The 19,779-nt window shown below is 39.0% G+C and overlaps 1 protein-coding gene across 2 annotated transcripts in view; it reads left to right on the top strand.

The window, feature by feature from the left end:
* The window catches only part of LOC107546344 (LIM zinc-binding domain-containing Nebulette), a 341,718-nt gene that overhangs the window by 310,257 nt on the left and 11,682 nt on the right, over positions 1-19,779 (top strand). Inside the window, exon 6 of one of the 2 annotated variants that reach the window (XM_087825374.1) lies at positions 2,436-2,528. The exons of the other annotated variant lie outside the window; for it this stretch is intronic. Within the exon in view, the coding sequence (XP_087681500.1) occupies positions 2,436-2,528 (93 nt within the window). The remainder of the gene's footprint in view (positions 1-2,435; positions 2,529-19,779) is intronic. 2 annotated transcript variants of the gene reach the window in all.

The following is a 19,779-nucleotide window of genomic DNA, read 5'->3' as shown; positions in this document are numbered from 1 at the left end:
TCTTGTCGCACCGTGTTGAAAGGGATTCATGGCATTAGCCAGGTATCGTTTCAATCCTTCCTTTCTCTAATCGGGGACTCTCTGTCTTTACTAACTTTCTGGTTTTAAGAATGTTTCTACTTGTTAAACAAAGGAGCAGCCTTATATCAAACAGGGGTGATAACAAGGTTTGAAAAATTATTTTGTTTCTACTTTACCTTATGTATTTGATCAATATACTGTACTGCAGATTCCTCTGTCCCAAATAGACATCCCAGAGAGATTCTGATGGTATTCCATTATATGAATAACTTATATTTTTTGAATATTATCTCTGAGCTGAGATAGTCGAGAGCTGTCTGGAAGTCCCATAAATCAGAGAGGAAAGAACCTGCTTTTCGTGCTGTTCCTTCTAGTCAGTCAGGGGAAGCCTTAGGACTTAGGAACACAGTGTTTAAAGGTGGCCGAGACAGCACTAGATGCACTAGCCAGGAAAGTTATTACTTTTTCAGTACATATCAACAACCCATGCTTCCAAATGACTATCGTCCTCTTCAGAGCAGTTAGCCTCTGAATTTTTATAAATAGTCCAATTATATTGCTCAAATAATATTTTTTGGTAACTGTGCAACAATGCCTCTCAGTAATCTCAGTGTTAGGTTAGCTTCATCTTCAAACATAAAAGCTTTTGTGGAACAACTGCAAGGCCATTTAGAGATGGCGTGGGTGAGGACAGTGTATATTTGACAGGCTCATGTCTTTAGTGTAAAACACAGGTACTGAAGTAAGGCCAACGAGTTACTTGGACGGTTATTGACTCTGAAAGTATTTTCCAAAGAAGGATTCCAAACATATTTGTAGGTAGTTGATAGCTTTGCTAATCTTCCCAAGTTGAATTCTTAAAATGATCACGTTAAATTGGATAAGTTGTGTTGTTTTCATTAGAAGTATCACAGAATTAGAGTTTCCTTTCTTTGTATTAACATCTCATAAGAGATACTGCAGAGCATCTGATTTCCAGGAGGGTGGGGATGGTGATGTCTGCAGGCTCACACCAGGGGTCCATCCTAGATCAGGAGCCAGGAGTAAATGTGAGATCCTTGCTAGAAACCACGAGATTGTCTAGACTTTGAGTTCTCGGAATTCAGTACTCATTACCTTTGAGATAGAAATTATTAATTTTTAAAAACATAAGATATATAACTCTAAATTATTAACTTTCTGGGCGATCCAGAAGTCAGTTTATTTTTCCTAATTGGGGGAACCTGTTTTCCATGGACCACTTGCCTATGAAACCACAAAATGTATTACATTCCACAAACATTAAACTCCTGAGCCAGGCATGGAAATACAGGTTTAGAGATTTTCTCAGTAATTCAGACAAGCGAGTCTGTGCAGCTTCTATTTTTTTGGAGGCTCTGCTACTTCATAGCTGCATAATGTTGGCTAAGCTAACTCAATCTCCCTTTGCCTCAGTTTCCTCATCTATAAAATGGGAATAGTAATAATATCTACTTTACTATGTTTTAAAGCTTAATTGAGTTATATTATAACTGAGAACAGTGCCTGGTAAGCACTATATAATATTAATTAAAGACAGACAAACATCTCCAGTTCCAGGTTACTAATTAATCATTTTTACTAAGGCTCATTTCTGCCACACATCTTTAACTAGGGTTTTATTTTCCTGTTGTTAGTACAGCACTATACAGATCTTTTTAGGACCTGATAACCATTAGGTAGAGAGACTGAAATACATGGAAGTTATTAGATTTAGATTATTGGCCCCAGCTAAAATAGGAGAATAAATTGGCTTGCACAGTCTGATGACTGACCACAGCAGTGCACTAACTGGTGGTCCACTGAGAGCAGGAAGCTCTTTGTTGTTCATGTTCCCATCCCTCATTGGTCCTTGCTTGTTGCCTTGTTTTATTTTACTTTTCCAATAAATGTATCTTATGTGGGTGAGCTCGCACTCATTGGCTCACAGTGAAAAATGGGCTGCCACTTGCCTACATTTTAAACATTTATCTCTGTTATAGGGAGAGAATTTTGTTTTGTTTTTCAGACAAAAGCCTCTCAGTCACTTCCATGAATTAGTCATATGTCCTTGATCAGGAGTTTTCATCAAACATTGTACCTGTTCCAGTGTGTGGGGAGCGCGAGGGATTGGGGTTCAGGAACTCGGGGGGCTCACAGAGCTGTCTGGTGTGCACATGTGCCGGGGGAAGGTCAAGGAAGATAAACAGGGCAGCTTAAAGTTGATCATAAAGTTTTCTTAACAGATCCTGGTGAACGAAAGTTTTCTTTGTTCTCCTTTGACGGCTGCTTTGCAGTGTTTGCTTATTACATGCTTGCTCTTTACATACACCCCTTTCAAGATTTTCTCTTGGCTTCCTTTGGTGCTGACTTTTTAATTCATTCTCTACTTGTTGATTTCTTCCTTTTGGTAAAAGACCTCAAAGTTTGGCGCACAGATCCTGGCTCCATCTTCGACATTGACCCCCTGGAAGACAATATTCAGTCTAGAAGTCTCCATATGCTCTCTGGTACTGCTTGCATTTTGAGTTCCTCCCCATTTATGTGGGTTTTGTTCTGAAAGTGGAGCTACCCTGAGCTGTAGAGGTTCATTTTGCCAGCTGTGTAATGTACATTTTAAAGTCGAGGATTTAAAAAACCAAAAAAGTGTTAGGCTGCTTTAAAATACTGTTAATCATTTATGAAAATAAAACTTGAAAAGGGCTCTGTGATATATATAAATTTGCTTGTTCTAGATCCCTTTAAAAAGGCATCTAGAACTTACTTATATCTGCTTTTGATTAGTGAATATGATTTTATAGGTTTTTTGGGCTTTCAAATGCAGTTATTTGTGGATTGCCCTAAATTGCCAAGACATAAAGGAAGTCTGTTTCATGAAAAACACTGTTGCAGTATTTAAAAGTAGATTTAAAGAGTTGTATTTAAAACAGTGGGGAGGTTACCTATGTAGCATCATAAATGTCTTAAAATAAACCTTCAAGTGTCCCTAAATTTTACTTCTGAGTTTTTATCTAATGTAAAATTTATTGTTTTCATAGAAAGTTTACTTGACTCTTAACTTAGACTGCATATTTATAATTAAAGTCAAAAACCAAATGGTTTGCATATTGGGTATAGTGATAGCATGGTTTGACATTTCATACTTTTATATTGTATTTAGCAAATCAGAGCTTTGACAGTTATGCAGTTATTTTAAACAATAAAAATAGACATCATATCACTTAGGTCTTGCCCTGCTCTCCGATTTCTATTTTAGATTTAACATTAATAAAATTGAGAGCCCAAGGCAAAATAGGGATTCTAATACTTTAATAGTCAATTTGATCCACATAATCAGCCAAATAGTAATTTAAATTTCTAAAAATAAAGAAAAGGCAAAAGATATTATGTGCTTGGTGACACTTGAAAACAATTATTTGTAACCGGTCATTATGTTTGATAGAAACTTATTAGTCTGCTAATGTTTTCTTATTTCTTGTCAATTTCCCACCCCCCCATATCTCTTTTAAAATCTGGATTTAAAAATGAGTATAAATGGTCATTAAGTCATTAATATAGTTGGTACAGTGTATGCTGAAGTTAGGGAGTAGGTGACTAGAATTTATAATATTGAGCTTTGGATTATTTAATAAGGGATTGTTTTTATTTCTTGTTAAACTTTTAAGTACTTTTTTGTTTCTTTTGTTTTTCAATTCACTTAATCACAAGTATGAATATTTTCCCTCTAATACAGAAAAGGCAAGTCACTATAGGAGACAGCGGTCTCGATCTCATTCGAGCAGCACTTTTGGCACAGTTCTTGGAGATGACAAGTCAGAAATGTCTGAGATTTACCCTAGCTTTTCATGCTCCAGTGAGGTAACAAGACCGTCTGATGAAGGAGGTATCAGGCAGTAGCCATTATCAAAGAAAATTAATTCATTTAAAAAAATGTGTCACGGTGTGTTTTTAATACATTCTTCACCTCTGCATAAACATTTAGCCTGGGTGTGTTTAGAAATGTTAAATTATGTTTAGAAAATTGAGTACTTTTTTTTTAAACTACTAATTTGCATTTTTGCATGTTTGTTTTCCCCTTCTTACTTCACTATTTTCACTGCAAATGAATCTTTAATGACCAAAGGGTTTTGGGATCTACGACTTGAGTCTGTTTTACAGGAGTTGTACCTGATGGGTATACACAGGCAGAGTGGAAACTTGAGTTCTCCAACATTTGTATCTGATTTCCATTGAGAAAAAAACATTCTTATAGTTATGTTTGAGTGGCTAAGTGATTGCTATGAAATGTGTGTGTTTTTATATGCATTTGTAGTTAGAGTTAGATCTTGCCAAAAAGAAGTTGGGTATGATACTTGGGATATGAGGGCTTTTTTTTTTTTTTTAAAGAAAACTACTGTTGATTGTTAATAATGCTCTCTGTATTTTATATGGAGAACTCATCCCGTTCCTCTACCTTCTCCTGTTTTCTGCATCCACGCTGGTGGATTGGGTCTAAAACTTGTCATTGAAATTGTTTTGGATGTTAAACTAATACTGCTGATAAAGCTGTTATTAAATTTATACATTTCCTCCAGGTTGTCCAATTTGTTGTTATATAGTTCTTCATAATATTTTCTTACAATTTTTTGATTTCTCCCTTGATCTAATTGTTAACCCATTCATTGTTTAGTGACATGTTATGTAGTCTTCATGTCTTTGTGTTTTTCAGTTTTTCTCTTGTGACTGATTTTTAGTTTTATACTATTATGGTCAGAGAAGATGCTTGGTATGATTTCAATTTTCTTAAATTTATTGAGACTTGTTTTGTGCCCTAACATGTGGTGTATTCTAGAAAATGTTCTATGAGCACTTGAAAAGAATGTATATTCTGCTGCTTTGGGGTGAAATGCCCTGAAGATATCAATTAAATTTATCTGATTTAGTGTGTCATTTAAGGCTGCTGTTTCCTTGTTGATTTTCTTTCTGGAAGATCTATTTATTGATGTCACTGGGGTGTTAAAGTCCCCTCATGTGACTGTATTACTGTCGATCTCACTCTTTTATTCCCATCAAAATTTGCTTTGTATATTTAGGTGCTCCTATGTTGGGTGCATAAATGTTTCCAAGGGTTATATCCTCTTGTTGGATTGCTCCCTTTATCATTATCTACTGTCTGTCTTTGTCTTGCTATAGCCTTTGTTTTACAGTCTATTTTGTCAAAGAAAAGTATTGCTACCCTAGCTTTTTCCCCCCCATTTCCATTTGCATGAAATATCCTTTTTCATCCATTTGCTTTTAGTTTTATACTATTATGGTCAGAGAAGATGCTTGGTATGATTTCAATTTTCTTAAATTTATTGAGAGTTGTTTTGTGCCCTAATATATGGTATATTCTAGAAAATGTTCCATGTGCACTTGAGAAGAATGTATATTCTGCTGCTTTCATATATCTTTCATTCTGAGGTTGGTATCTTGTAGACAGCATATATATAGGTCTTGTTTTCTTATCCATTCAGCTACCTTATGCCTTTTGATTGTGGTGTTTCAGCCATTTATATTTAAAGTGATTATTGATAGGTACATATTTATTGCCATTTTAGTCTTTTAACTATGTTCCTCTTTTCCTTTCCTCCTCCTCCTCCTCTCCTTCTTCTAGAAGATCCTTTAACATTTCTTGTAATACTGGTTTAATGGTAACAAACTCCTTTAAAATATTCTTGTCTGAGAAGCTCTTTATTTCTCCTTCAAATTTAAATGGTAGCCTTGCTGGGTAAAGTAGTGTTGGTTGTAGGTCCTTGATTTCATCCCTTTGAATACTTCAAGGAAATCCTTTCAGGCCTGAAATGTTTCTGTTGAGAAATCAGCAGGCAGTATAATAGGAGCTCTCTTTGAGCTGTCTTTCTCTTGCTGCTGTTAAGATTCTTTTTTGTTTTTTACCTTTGCTATTTTAATTATGATGTATGGGTCTCTTTGGGTTCATCTTGTTTGTGACTCTGTGCGCTTTCTGGACTTGTGTGTCTTTTTCCTTCACCAGGTTAGGGAAATGTTCAGTCATTATTTCTTCAAATAGGTTCTTGATTTCTTGTTCTTTCTCTTCTCCTTCTGGTAATACTATGATGTGGATGTTGTTACATTTCACGTTGTCTTAAAGGTCCCATAAACTATTTTCATTTTCATTTATTCTTTATTCTTTTTCCTGTTCTGGTTGGGTGTTTTCTTCTACTTCATCTTCTAAATTGTTGATTCAGTCCTCTGCTTCATCCAACCTACTGTATATTCCTTCTAGTGCATTCTTCATTTCAGATATTGTATTATTCACTTCTGACTGGTTCTTTTTTATGGTTTCTACGTTTATTTTTATGTTTACTATGTCTTTGCTTAAGATTTCATTGATTTTATCCACTCTTCCCTTAAGTTTCTTGAGCATTCTTGTAACCATTGTTTTGAACTCTATGTCTGTTAAATTGCTTGCCTCAATTTCATTTAGCTCTTTTTCTGGAGATTTTCCTTGATCTTTGATTTGGGGCATGTTTCTTTGTCTCCCCATTTTGGTATTTGTTTCTGTGTTTAATTAGTTCTGCTATGACTCCCAGTCTTGATAGGGTAGCTTTATGTAGGTTTCCTGTGGTGTCCAGTGGTTTATTCTCTTTGATCACCTGAGATGGGTGCTTTAGGAATGTCCCTTGTGTGGGTTATGTGGGCCCTCCTGTTGTAATTGACTTTTGATTGCTATTGGTCCATTCATGTATCCAGTCAACCCTCAGGCTGGCTGACTGTGAGGATCAACCCAGATCACAGCGTTCATGCTGCTGTGAAGTTGCTTACCACTCAGAGTGCAACTTGCCTCAGCAGGGTCTGATGCCTGCCAAGATCTCTTTTTGGATATGTTGCTTGTGAAGCTAATTGGATCCTGCTCTGATGCTGTCTGAAACTGGCCACTGGGTGGGCTGGTTCTGGGGCCTCTTGGGAGCTACTCTGGTGCAAGTCAATATCTGCTGCTGCCTGTGACAGGCCCTGGGCAACCTATTTGGAGCTACAAAGCGATCCTTAGTTTCTGGCAGCCTTTACTGGACCTGGGTGTGCATGGGAAGGATTAAGTTGTGCACCAAGGTTTGCTTTTACCAGCACTGGACCCAGGGGGCAGGTCAACAAAGTTTATAGGAACCCCAACATTTGTCTCCACCTGCCAGCTACATGGTAGGCTCAGTCACTGAAAGAGCCTTTGGTGGTACTTGAATTGCATGGAATAAGTTCTTTGTATGTTACCAAGTAGGAGTGAAAGGTCTTCTTCAAGTCTATATGGGTTCATTCTTGGTGCCAGCACTGGGTTTGAGGCCACTCAGCAAGTCTAGCTGCCACCTTCTGGGTGCTTGCACACTTTTGTAATGGGGCAGAGTCTCAAGGAGTCATCAAAGTGAGGTCAGAAGAGTTTATCAGGCCTAAACAGACCAAGATTTGGCCATGTGAAGGGAAGGCTCTGTACTGGTCCGGTGTGTAGAAAAAATTTCCCCTGTTCTAGAGCCACTTTACTTAATCTGTCCCAGATTCTGCCAGGTGCCCGATCTCAGAAGGAAGGGGCTCCCGAGAGCCAAGAGAGGGGAAGGTGCCTGCCAGGTTTGGGGGAACTTGGAGAGTGTGGCCCCCACTCAAAGTTATACAATTCAGACTGTCCCAATTCTGCTCTGACCTTGGCAGGGTGGAGCCACCAAGAGTCAAGATGGTGGGGCCCTGAGAGCTTGGAGAGTGGGGCTAACAGATCTACTGTGAGGGGGAGACACAAGTCAGGATCATGGGAAAGTGGGGGGAATGGCCCCCTCCCCTAAGCTGTACAACTCAGTCGCTGATACCCCTTGAATCTGCCCAGAGCTCTATACTCCAGTCCAGGCTGCTGGCTCCTTAGCAGGGTGGAAGCTCCGCAGGGTGAGTTGACAGGGAGACCAGGAAGTGAAGCAATTGCTTTCTTCTAGGCTTACACCACACAGAGGGGTGTGCTCCACCCAAGAAAGATGGCATCTGAGGTGCGGTAGAGTGACCCAGCGTAGGGTGTCCTGGCAGCTGTTCCCTTAGATCTCTCCCCCAAGCCATAAACTTCAGTCTCTCCTTGCATGACTCTAGTCTGCTCCACCCTCCCTTCATTGAGCCCAGGGTAATGGCTATGAAAGAGATATTCTGTATTGGCCCTTCAAGAGGGTGCCTGAGTTTCTAGCAGACTCCCTCCCATCTGTCCCTAGTGGACAGACCTCACTACTTTTCACAGCCAGTGTTATGTGGGCTCCTCTTCCAGGCTCTGGTGCTCTGGACTGGGGAGCTTAGCTTGGGCTTGAGACCCCATGCTTTTCAGGGGGAACCTCCCACAGTTAATATATCCCTCCAGAAACAGAATCTTAGCCTCTGCCCATGAGAGCAGGGCCAGCCCTTTTCACATCTCTGCACTTCTACCAGTTTTGATGTGCTTCTTCTAGAAATTCTAGGCTACAAGATTTCTCTTCAGCTAGTCTTCAGTTGGTTATTTAGGTTGATTGCTCTATATTTTAGTTGTCCTCTAGTTTTATCCTGGGAGGAGGTGGATGTAGCTTTCATCTACTCTGCCACCGTCTTGAATCATGTAGTCAACAAATCTCAATTATACAATACAGTGTTATCAACTGTAGTCACCGTGTTACACACTAGATCTTTAGACCTTATTCATTTTATAGCCAAAAGCTTGCACCCTTTTACTGACCTCTGTCTGCACTCCCCCACCCCCAGCCCTAGCAACCACTTTTCTCTTCTCTGTTTCTATGTTTTAGATTCCACCTTAGTAGAAAGTTTTGAAATATATCCTTTGTCTATGATTCTGATGCAATCTTTATAAAATGGTTTTTCTCTATTGTAGATAAGATAGACATGAGGGTTCTCCCCTTTCTGTATCTGGTTCTTTATTCAAAGGGTTCAGTAACTTCTTGAATTGTTTCTAGTTTGGAGGATTTGGGGCTATTGCCTTCTCCCTTCAGTGTCTTCTGTGGTTCTAGAGGTACAGAAAAATGTTGATGCTCGATGAGATAAATAAAACCCAAAGCAAATATGAGAAAAATTTCCATCAACTTTAGTTCATGGAGTTCATACTGGAGTTGATATCTCTCTCCAATGCAATGTGTCATAGAGTCTTTGCCTCAGCAGCCACCCTTTCACTTCATGTCTGTACACACCAATGCGGCATCTACTCATTCATTAATCAAATGCTTATCAAGTGCTTTTTGTACACCAGCCAAGACCTTGGATCTGGCAACACATATAGCACTGAGCAAAAGAGACATGGATAAGCTCTGAGGGGCTTAGGGCCTGGTGAGGGACCCTGACATTAAGCAGATACTTACACAAGTGTTATTTAATTATGAAGAGAGTAAGCAGAGTGGCAACTGCAACTTTCCAGGGTCTGAAGCCAGACACTTTGGAGTCGTCCTCCATTCTTGTCTTTTATGACACCTCAAATCCAACCTATTCTCAAATCTTGTTAGCTCTACCAGGAAAATATATCCAGAATCTGACTGCTGTGCTCACTTCTGCCCTCACTGCATGTGTCAGCTGCTGCCTTCTCTCCCTCGGATCATCACGGTATCCTCCTGACTGGTTTCCCTGCTTCTGCTCTTGCCACCCCAGTCCCCCAACCCTCTGTCTTGGTCTTTCTTTAGTTGGCAGGCAGAAGGATCTTTTTATTTTATTTTATTATTTTTAATTAAAACATAATTAATATACATTATTTTATTAGTTTTAGGTATATAATATAGTTATTCAACATTAATATGTCTAACAAAGTGATCATCACACTAAGTCAGGTGACCATCTATTATCATACAAGGTTATTATGATATTATTAACTATATTTCCTATGTTGTACTTTACATCCCTGTGACTTATATACTTTATAATTGGAAATTTGTACCTCTTACACCATTCTCAAAAATTAACTCAAAATAGACCAAAGGCTTAAATGTAAGTCTAGAAATTATAAAACTTCTAGAAGAAAACATAGGCAGCAAACTCTTTGACAATAGTCTCAGTGTTCTTAGCAATATCTTTTTGGATATTTTTCCCCCGTCAAGGGCAACAAAAGCAAAAATAAACAAATGGGACTACAACAAATTAAAAAGCTTTTGCACACTGAAGGCAACCATCAACAAACAAAAAGTCAACACACTGAATAGGATAAGACATTTGCAAATCACACATTCGGTAAGGGGGTTAATATATAAAATACATAAAGAACTCATACAACTCAACATCAAAAACCAAACAATCAGATTAAAAAATGGGCAGAGGGCCTGAAAAGACATTTTTCCAAGGAAGACATACAGATGGCCAATAGACATATGAAAAGATCCTCAACATCAATGACCATCAGGGAAATGCAAATCAAAGCCACAATGAGATACCACCTCACACCTGTCAGATTAGCTATTATGGAAAAGACAACAAAGCATAAGTGCTGGTGAGGGCGTGGAGAAAAGGGAACCCTCGTGTGTTGTTGGTGGGATTGTAGACTGGTGCAGCCACTATGGAAAACAGTGTGGAGGTTCCTCAAGAAATTAAAAACAGAATAATCTTTTTGAAACATAAATTGGATCATATCACTCTTCTGCTACCATTTCGTTCTGAATATAACCCAGATCCTCGCCGTCACCAACAAAGTCGTCATCCTCTCTGGCCCTGACCGCCCGCCCGAACTCACTTCCTGCCATTCTCTGTACACTCATCCACTCCTGCCATCCCGGTCTCCCTGCTTTATTCAAACCTTCCAAGAAAGCTCCCAGCCTGGGCCTTTGCACTCACTGTTCCTCTTCCCGGAGTACTACCTCTCATCCCAGATATTGGCTTGCTTTGCCCCATTTTTTTCACATTGCTGCTCAGATTTCACTTTATCAGAGAGACCCTCTCTAACTACCAGGGATAAAATAGCACCCCTTCCTGTGCTGTCTGTCCCTTTACCTTGCTTTTTTTTTTTTTTTTTTTCATTAGCACTTGGACAGCACCTATCTTTCTTTCTAGAATGAAGCCCCACAGGAGCAGGGATGTTAGCTGATTTGTTTACTAATCTATTTCCAGTTCTTAGAATAAGCACTCAGCAAATATTTGGTGAATGAGTGAAATGGCCAAATTAAATTAGTTTCTGCTCATCCTTTTTAAAATTAAGATATAATTGATACATAACATTGTATTAGTTTTAGGTGTACAATAAATTAATCCTTTAAATACTAAAACCACATGTATAAACCTAAGTATGATTTTTTTAAAATAAAATTCTATTGTGTAAGGCTTTCATGAAAATTCTTTCATTTTTGTTTTGATGATGTTTTGATATATTTAGATAACATTAAAGCATAGCTGGAAAAAAACCTAAAGTGGAAACACTCCTAGTGTATATTTTTTTCTGGTGGGGAAGGAAAAGAGTCGTATCCATGACTTCAGTTGCTTTGAAATTTAGGGTCTCCTTTGAAATGTGTCCTACGCTGGGCCCTGGTGAGGAGGTGCTGAGTGACTCTGTAGAAGTAGGAAACAGTTACGGTCATGGCAGCTGTTTGATGAAAACCTTTACTGTCTACAGTAGTAACAGTCAGTCATATGCATTTGCTTAAATACTATTCTAGCAAATGAAAAGAATTTTAGAAAAGTACATGTTTAGTGGTAAGATGAAGACAAAGAAAATATTAGCAGTACTTAGAAATGCCACTTTTCGTCCAGATTTTCGTGGTTTCTTTAAATTGAAATTTAGATTTTTAATGATAAAATGTGTTACGTCCCCGAGAGATGTCCTTTAATTATTGGGTTGTGTCCCTGCTGTCGGGGTGGTGTGTGTGGCAGTGCTGTGCTGCAGTGGACATCAGGCCGTGCAGGAGGACGAGACATTGAGTGTCACCCTCCCTCTCTCGCTATGTGGTCTGTGTTCACGGGAGGTCATTTAACCTTATGAGGCTCAGATTCCACATCTGTTCGAAGAGGCATGTAGAGCAAGAAGCTTTCTAAGACATTTTACACTTTCTAGGCTGAGTGCCATAAGTTGAAACAAACTTTTATTTTCTTTCTTTACCTTCCATGTATGAGCATGTCTTTATGTCCTGAAGGTGATCTGTTTTACTTTGTGGATTTAGTGGCTGGGCAACTGTGAGAGTCATAGTTTTAGGCTCCTTCTTCTGAGTTAGAAAAAAAATCTGATTGTTACCACAAAGAGGTTAGACGGTCAGCTCATTTTCTTGAGGCACAAGTCTGATGTTTTCATCTTTCCCATTTGGTTTTCATGAGCATTAACATACAAACCTTCTCCTTTACATTTTTATCACTGTTTTAGTTATGTGTTTCCCATGATACTTCCCCATCCTGCTTTGATTGCTGAGTATTTTCATTTTCTTATGTGATTATTTTGGACTTTCTTTACATTTCAATCTACTTTCCAAGATATTAAGTTACCAAAGGGTTTTCATTTTGCATCTCCACTGTGTTACTGTGATGCAATAAAGGAGGCTTCTATTTAAACTTCATCAAATTTTGGCTTGATTCTTGAATAGTATTATTGGAAATCATCTTTATTGCCTTTTGGTATTAGATTAAGTTAGCTTATTTTCCATTGGACACAGTTCCTTAAGTGGCAATAATCCTGATGGTTTCTGCTTATTTCACTGTAAGGTTTTCTTTGATCTTCATGTTTGTCTTTGGTTCACTTGCCTACAACATGTATTTGCCTTCTGGTACCACTTCGCATCCTCAGTTTTCCTTAATTTACAGTGCTCTACATTCTAGTGTTTTTATGTTTGCAATCTCATCGCCTGTTTACCCTTTTCAGTTTGAAATTGTATTCAGTTTTGCTTTAGGTTTTTTTATGTATTTCTGTCCCTGGAATGTAACATTGTAATCTATGTTATTACAAAGCCTGAGTTTGCTAATGACCTCTCATACCAAGAAATCAGTAAATCATTCCTACATTAACACTTCTGTTTTTATATAAATACTTCTCATCTTAGTGTTTTGTGTATTTTAGTTACGACATCTATCCTCAGTAGCGACTCAGTAAAGTAAAAGTGTACATCAGAATTCTGAAATTCTCATCTTTTATGGCTTCTATCTCAGTGTTTTCCAGTTGGTTAGATCGTGACCTCTGTGGAGACAGAATGAATGTGTGACGTAGCTTCCCTTCCAGCGCCTAGCACAGGACCGGGAGGGCTCGGTGAGTGGTAGATGAAAGGAGACAAAATGCAAGAACAAATCACTACTTTCCTAGACTCAGCAAAGACCTCTAGGATGTGCCTTGAGCTCCTAAGGACAATAGCTATCATTAAAAGTTAAATTTGCTGTTAAATTGAGAACAGAAATATTAAACTCAGGCACAATAATAAACTATTGATATATTTTGAAAGGGATGTGTACTCAACCAGCGGTGTTTCAAAATCTCTTTTAATAGGAATAGAATTCATAAAGTCACAATCCTTTGCCCGGTATTCTGATTGAATTTGAAGTACTTGGAGAAACTCAGGTTCCTAGTATCAATAGACTTGGAATGAAAGAAACGTAGTAAGTTGCCTTTTCTGAGTGTGGAGTTGGGGAAAGGATTGAATCCTAATGAATAGCACCTGTTTCAAGATGCACACGTGTCTTTCATTGATTTGCAAAAATTAAGTCAAAGGGTTCCATATGTGTTTGAAGGGGAACCATCTGACACTTAAGTAGCAAACAATAAAACATTGAGAGTATATTTCCTGTGAAGCGGAGTTGATTGGGAAAGGGCAGGCTTGATCATCAGGAAAGATAAATGTGGCTGTGGCATATGCACCAAGTGAGGAAACTTCGGAAGAGCTTTGTAAATTGTAAGGTGGCACACATGTCAAGGAGAGAATAGGTATTCTCGTTTTTCTTATTGTTAAACATTCTCAGGGAACTTGGAAATAGTAGTTTTTCATTTTTTGTGGATCAAAATTGATGTCCCTGTTGGCGACTAGACTGAGTACACATGCGTATTTACGCGTTTGCCTGTGTATAATAAAGTCACAGCATTTTTTTCTGTAGACATCAATTTCCCCACTCTCCCCCAACTTCCTGTTGCATCCCAGGCACTCCACATCGTTCTGCCCCGAGCCCCAGGCTAGTGGGTCATGGGGATTGGATCCTGAGTTTACAGGAGCTGCTTAAAGTTTCCATGGGCTGCTGCTGCCGCCTATGGCTGATGTATTGAGTTTCTGCTTTCTGTTCGTTCATTGTCTTCTGTTGGCCAGGCTTCTTGTCATCCTGCTTCTCTTGTGACCAGATTCCCTGCTCCTCATGGCCCGGTCTTCCCCCCAAAATATTGCTGATCTGCCCATGCCACCCTTTTCAGACATTCCAGTTTTTGATCATGATCTTTCACTATATTCCTGACCCACGTGTACTGAAATGGTTGTTCACAAGTTGGTCTCTCAAGTTCTAGAATCTTACCTATGTCCTGCTAAAAGTCCTTATAGTTGCTTGCCTCTGGTCACAGTGACCTGTTCATTGCTCACCTCCCTACCTCTACCTCACTGTGACTCTTTAGCCACTTACCCAGCCGCTTCCCTTGAACTTGGAGCTTGGGCTCTGTGAGACCCAGATAGTTCTTTGCATTTATTTCCCTACATTTCTCTATCTTCAAATCATGTCAGGGACACATTGAGTCAGTTTCATATACGTCTGTTGGTTGAAGAAGATACATCCTTGTTCAGAATGTAATCAATACCGAGATATATCTGTATGTGATATTTATGTGGCTTTGTCACTAAGGGTGTCTAATGTAAAACTGTAATTGGGAACTCCTTGTGGATTGATGATATTCCTGAAGAGTTGAGTTGATTTGAATTGATTAGCACAAGAAAAAACACAAATCCATAGTCCACTTTTAAGCCTTTAAAAATATATTATATATATTTATTCAATAAATATTTACAGAACGCCCTCTGCAATGACATTATGAGCATGTCTTTCATTGCACTTGGATGAAGACTCTTCCTGTGTAAGATTGATTTGTACAATATTTGCAGTTTTATTCACTGAGGAAAATTGGGATTTGCTTTGAGCCGACTTTTTAGTCATGGCATAATTGTGTACAAAAGCTGGACTTGGTGATATGATTTACCTAAACGGAAACAGCATTCCTCTCTACCCGCTATTCCTAAGTTCTATATTGCTTTCATCTTCTCAAAGAACTGCCCCAAATTATATAGTTCTTGTCAGGAAATGACAAATGTATCCACACTGTGCATTCCTTTATTTTCCTTTTTGTTTTGTTTTGGGGGGTAGCGTGCAAGTGTGTGTGTGTGTGTGTGTGTGTGTGTGTAGACACACGTATGTATCATGTGGATCTGATACCAGGAGAATACTCTGTAATTTGAGGCAGAAATGATTTCTTTTTCCCTTAGTGACAATTCTGTTCTTATTTGTGGTTTGGTTTATAGCTATAGGTCATGGAGTTTATCCTGGCTTAAGTAGCTAAAAATTAGAAACAAATCAGAGAAAAAAATACACGAGTTGAAATTCAGATCTAAATGTAGACATAAACTGGCTAGATTATTCTGAGGCAAAATAACAGATATTCTTATATATTTAGTTCTATTCAAGTCATATTATGCCTTAGTTCAGTTCTGTCAGGGAATATTCACAAACCAGTGAGCTTTGAAATCAGAACATACTGTTTTTCTGGATAACTTAAAATATAACTAATTTTGTGTTTTTTCAGTATTTAGGAACTCCAGAATCCCAAAACAGTATTTTGGAAGTCCTTACTTGAGACAACTAAGCCAAATATAATTGAATGGTCAAAAGTAATATATATGTATGCATAGTCTTAATAAGTACATAATCTGTATGGTTTTTTTGCAGTTAACAGGTAATTAGAAATCTTTAAATATTCAATTTGTATTTGATTAAAGCAGCATTATAAACATGACTGCTTAAGTTTAGGGAAGAAAATGGTTAAACAATCTCTTGTATTTGATTATATTTTCAACTAAATTCTTAGCATATCTGTGGGAAAAGAGCTTGTCACTATTCTGATGATGTTTTAGGGGAGTAACACTTTCAACCATGTTCTACAGAATGATTTTGAAAATTGTTAGGAGGCATCATCAGGGGTCTTTGTTGCTCAGTGGGAAAGTGGTTGAAGTCATATCAGGAGATGTGATTTGCACACAGACTTGAAATTATCTGTGCAGGATAAGGCGACTGAACGACAATTGCTCTGGGTAAAACAGGATTGCATTGGGAATGGAAAGAAGAAACAAACATTAAACACACACATCAGACACTTGTCAGATGCTAAAAGGACACTTGAAGTAAATCCGAAAGCCGTGGCTTCAGAGGTAGTTCTGCTTTCTGTGATTTAAGCTGCTTTTCCAAAAGCAAATGAATTATTCTCACTCTGGTTTCTTCCAGAGGTGGCCTGGCACACCTCGTCAGCCACACAGACATAGCCTTCTTAGGGCGTTGGCACTCTGAAGTTTACCGTAAGAAAAAAGCCAAGGACAGACAGAGCAATCTCGGGGGTGGGGGGGCAGCCTGAGCTCACATCTCCCCAAGCCTTTATCCCCCTTTCCTTTGCCTTTCCCTCCCTCACTCCTGTAGGCCTCACCAGCAGGAATGAATGAATGAATGAATGAATGAATGACTGCCAACAACACATCCAGCTTCCCATCAAGTCCGCACGGCTCTGGAGTTCTCTGCTCTCCAGACCACAGTGCGGTTTCACGTTTCTGAATCTCACAGTGGCTAAGTGGAGGGGACCTGTACTGTCTTGTCACTGCTTCCATGATCATTTTGATGTGGTATAGTCAAGAGTTTGGGTTCTGCGGTCAGATTTTTGGCTTCTAAATCCTGGCTCCTGTCTAGCTCTGGTATTTTTGATGAAGTTACTGAATCTCTCTAACCTCCAGTCTCCTTCTGTAAAAACTGGGGATTTACCATCTATAAAATGGTGACAATTACACCGGCTTATGCACGTGATATGCTGAACAGAGGGCCTGGCACATTGTATGTAGGAAGACCGACTGTCCCGGTTTTCCCAAGACTAAAAGAGTTCCTGGGAAGCAGAACTTTCAGGGCTCAGACTGGGAAAGTCCTGAGCAAACTGGGTTGGTCCCCCTAGTTGTAAGCATGTCATTTATACTATTTAAATTTTGTTGTATTTATATGTTGTATTTCTTGGGAAGCAGAATCCTATGCCTCATCTTTCCCCCATTAAGTCTCACAGGCGCACATACCTAGGTGCTTAAATACTTTCATGTGTACTGCATTTGCTTAAAAGAGGTTTGCAATACTTTATAGTAATAAAACTTATCTAAGACTAGAAAATTAAAATAAAGATTATGGGGAATCTAGAAGGAGAAAATTGTTAGGAACATAGCATTGGCTTGAGAGATAAATTTTGAATTTGCAAAGATGGTTTTTGGCTGCAGTCTCCTTTCCTTGCAGATGGTAACCAGGTTCTGCTCTGGTCATCCCCCAGGGAAGTGGGGTTGACTTCCATTAGTCTGCTAATAATGGCTGTGCCTCGTGGTGCTGGCCTTACCAGGACTGATCCATGTTAGCCTCGAAATTATTCTCCAGGAAGCTTTCTGTTGACGCAGATATCTTCTCACAGTTCCCAGTTGCTTCTTGAGTCCCAGATTTAAACATTTGCCTGCACAAATATTAGAAACAAGTCAGGGAGCAGGGTATGTGTTAGCATCTTCCAGCTGCTATAACAGAGTACCATAGACTGCATGGCTTATAAACAACAGAAATCTATTCCTCACAGTTCTGGAGACTGGAAATCTGAGATCGGGGTGCCAGAGTGGTTGTGTCTGGTGAGGCCCCTCTTCCAGGTGGCTACTGACTACTGTCTTCTCCTTGTGGCCTCCTATGACAACCTATTCTCATAAGGGCACTAATCTCATTCATGAGGGTTTCACCCTCACGACCCAATTACCTCCCAAAGGCCCCACCTCCAAATAACATTACCTTGGGTGTTAGGTTTCAAGATATGGCTTGGCACAAATATTCAGTCCATTTCAGGGAAAGAGGAAATTTGGGAATAGCATAAATAGGGCCATATGTGCTCCTAAATTTGTGTCAAGTTGGGGAAAGGGAAGCCTGACAGTAGCTCAGTGGTTCATCATCATGGCTGACCATTTGAATGACCTATAAAACACTTATTTATTTTATAAAACACTCCCTCCAATCCCATCCCAGAGATTCTGATTTAATTGATCTGGGGGATCTGGGCATAACATGGTTTTAAAAGATCCCAGGTGAATTTAAGATGCAGCCAGGGTGGAAACCAGTGCAAGTAACTTATTCCTCCTGTATCTTCTTTCCTTCCACAGTTCATGGCTCCTGCCTGAGCTCAAAATTGAACATATAAAATAGTAATGATTGCTTTTTTTTACATATGAGTTCCGACATTTGAGCACATGTTTTGCATCCCAATGATGATTACATGATTATGCATGTCTTTAAAACTTGTTGGTTTTAACTCTGTTGTTGATCATTTCATTTTGATGTTAGCAGTTTATTAAGTAGCAAGTGTGCTTCTTAGGCAGCTATGTGTTCGCAGCTTATCATTAAAAACCAGCAGTTTCGGGGCATTACCTCAATCTGTTGAGGTTCTGTTTCCCTGCATTTGTCAACAGTTTGGCTCAAATAAACTCACAAAAATTCTTTAAAAAACAAAAGAACCCCCAACAATTCCAAACCTACAGGCACCCTGGCTTGTTTCTGTTTTCTGCAGGGGAGGAGAAGCATTTTCTATACTACTAGGAATTCTCTTAGATTAAAAAATAGCATTTGCTGCTGGATTTAGTACCCACCTGTGGTGTGTGGGAGAATCATATGTCATGAAGACTGGGTTCTGCCACAGAATTCTGCACAGCATGTGGGAAAGGTCCATGTCACAGGCCCGTCTTATTACCAATCACTCAGCCACCTTGCTCATGGCCTAGATGAGATCTAGTTAGGACCTATTTAATATTTTGTTCAGACCTAGCAGCATCTTTATACTTTTTCTTTTATATTTACATTTTCTTTCAGCTTAGCAATTCCCCTGTAATAGTTTAGAGATTCTTTGTACTAAAACAAACAAAAAAACCTTTTTTTTTGACATGCATTAGCTGATAAAACCATATTCTTTATTGGAAAACTTCTGGTGATTTTCTCCTATTTTGGATTTTTCAAGAAGTAAGCCTATGAGAAAATCTCCCAGATTATTTTCTCTGTTTGTGTTAAGTCTATAGTTAGCTACTGTGTCTTCCCCCAACCCCCTCCAAAATTCACGTTGAAATCTAATTCCCAACGTAATGTTATCGGGAGGTGATTAGGTCATGAGTGGAGCCCTCATAAATGGGGTTTAGTGTCTGTATAAAAGAGACTCCAGAGAGCTCCCTTGTCCCCTTCTGCCACAGAAGGACACAGAGATTTGAACCAGGAAGCCGGAACTCACCAGATACTGATCCTGCTGGCACCTTAATATTGGACTTCCCAGTCTCTAGAACTGTGAGACATAAGTGCTTATTGTTTAAGCCGCCCAGTCTGTGGTATTTTGTTATAGCCACACATCCAAAGGGCCAAGACATCCATAAAGCACTATTTTTATTTTTATTTTTATTTTTTGCATTTGGAGTTTGGCCACCCACTGTTACCCTATAATCATGGTGTGGTTTTCAAATCTCTCCCTCATCTCTAATGACCGGAGACCTTGTCCTGTCACTGTGCAGAGGTAATTGTTCTGCCTTCCTGCTTAATCTGTCAGCTGCTCTATTTTTATTCTGTAAAGTGGGA

The sequence above is a fragment of the Miniopterus natalensis genome, chromosome 1, assembly GCF_054644295.1.
Source record: "Miniopterus natalensis isolate mMinNat1 chromosome 1, mMinNat1.hap1, whole genome shotgun sequence".
NCBI lineage: Eukaryota > Metazoa > Chordata > Mammalia > Chiroptera > Miniopteridae > Miniopterus > Miniopterus natalensis.
This window is presented reverse-complemented; position numbering and strand designations above follow the sequence as displayed.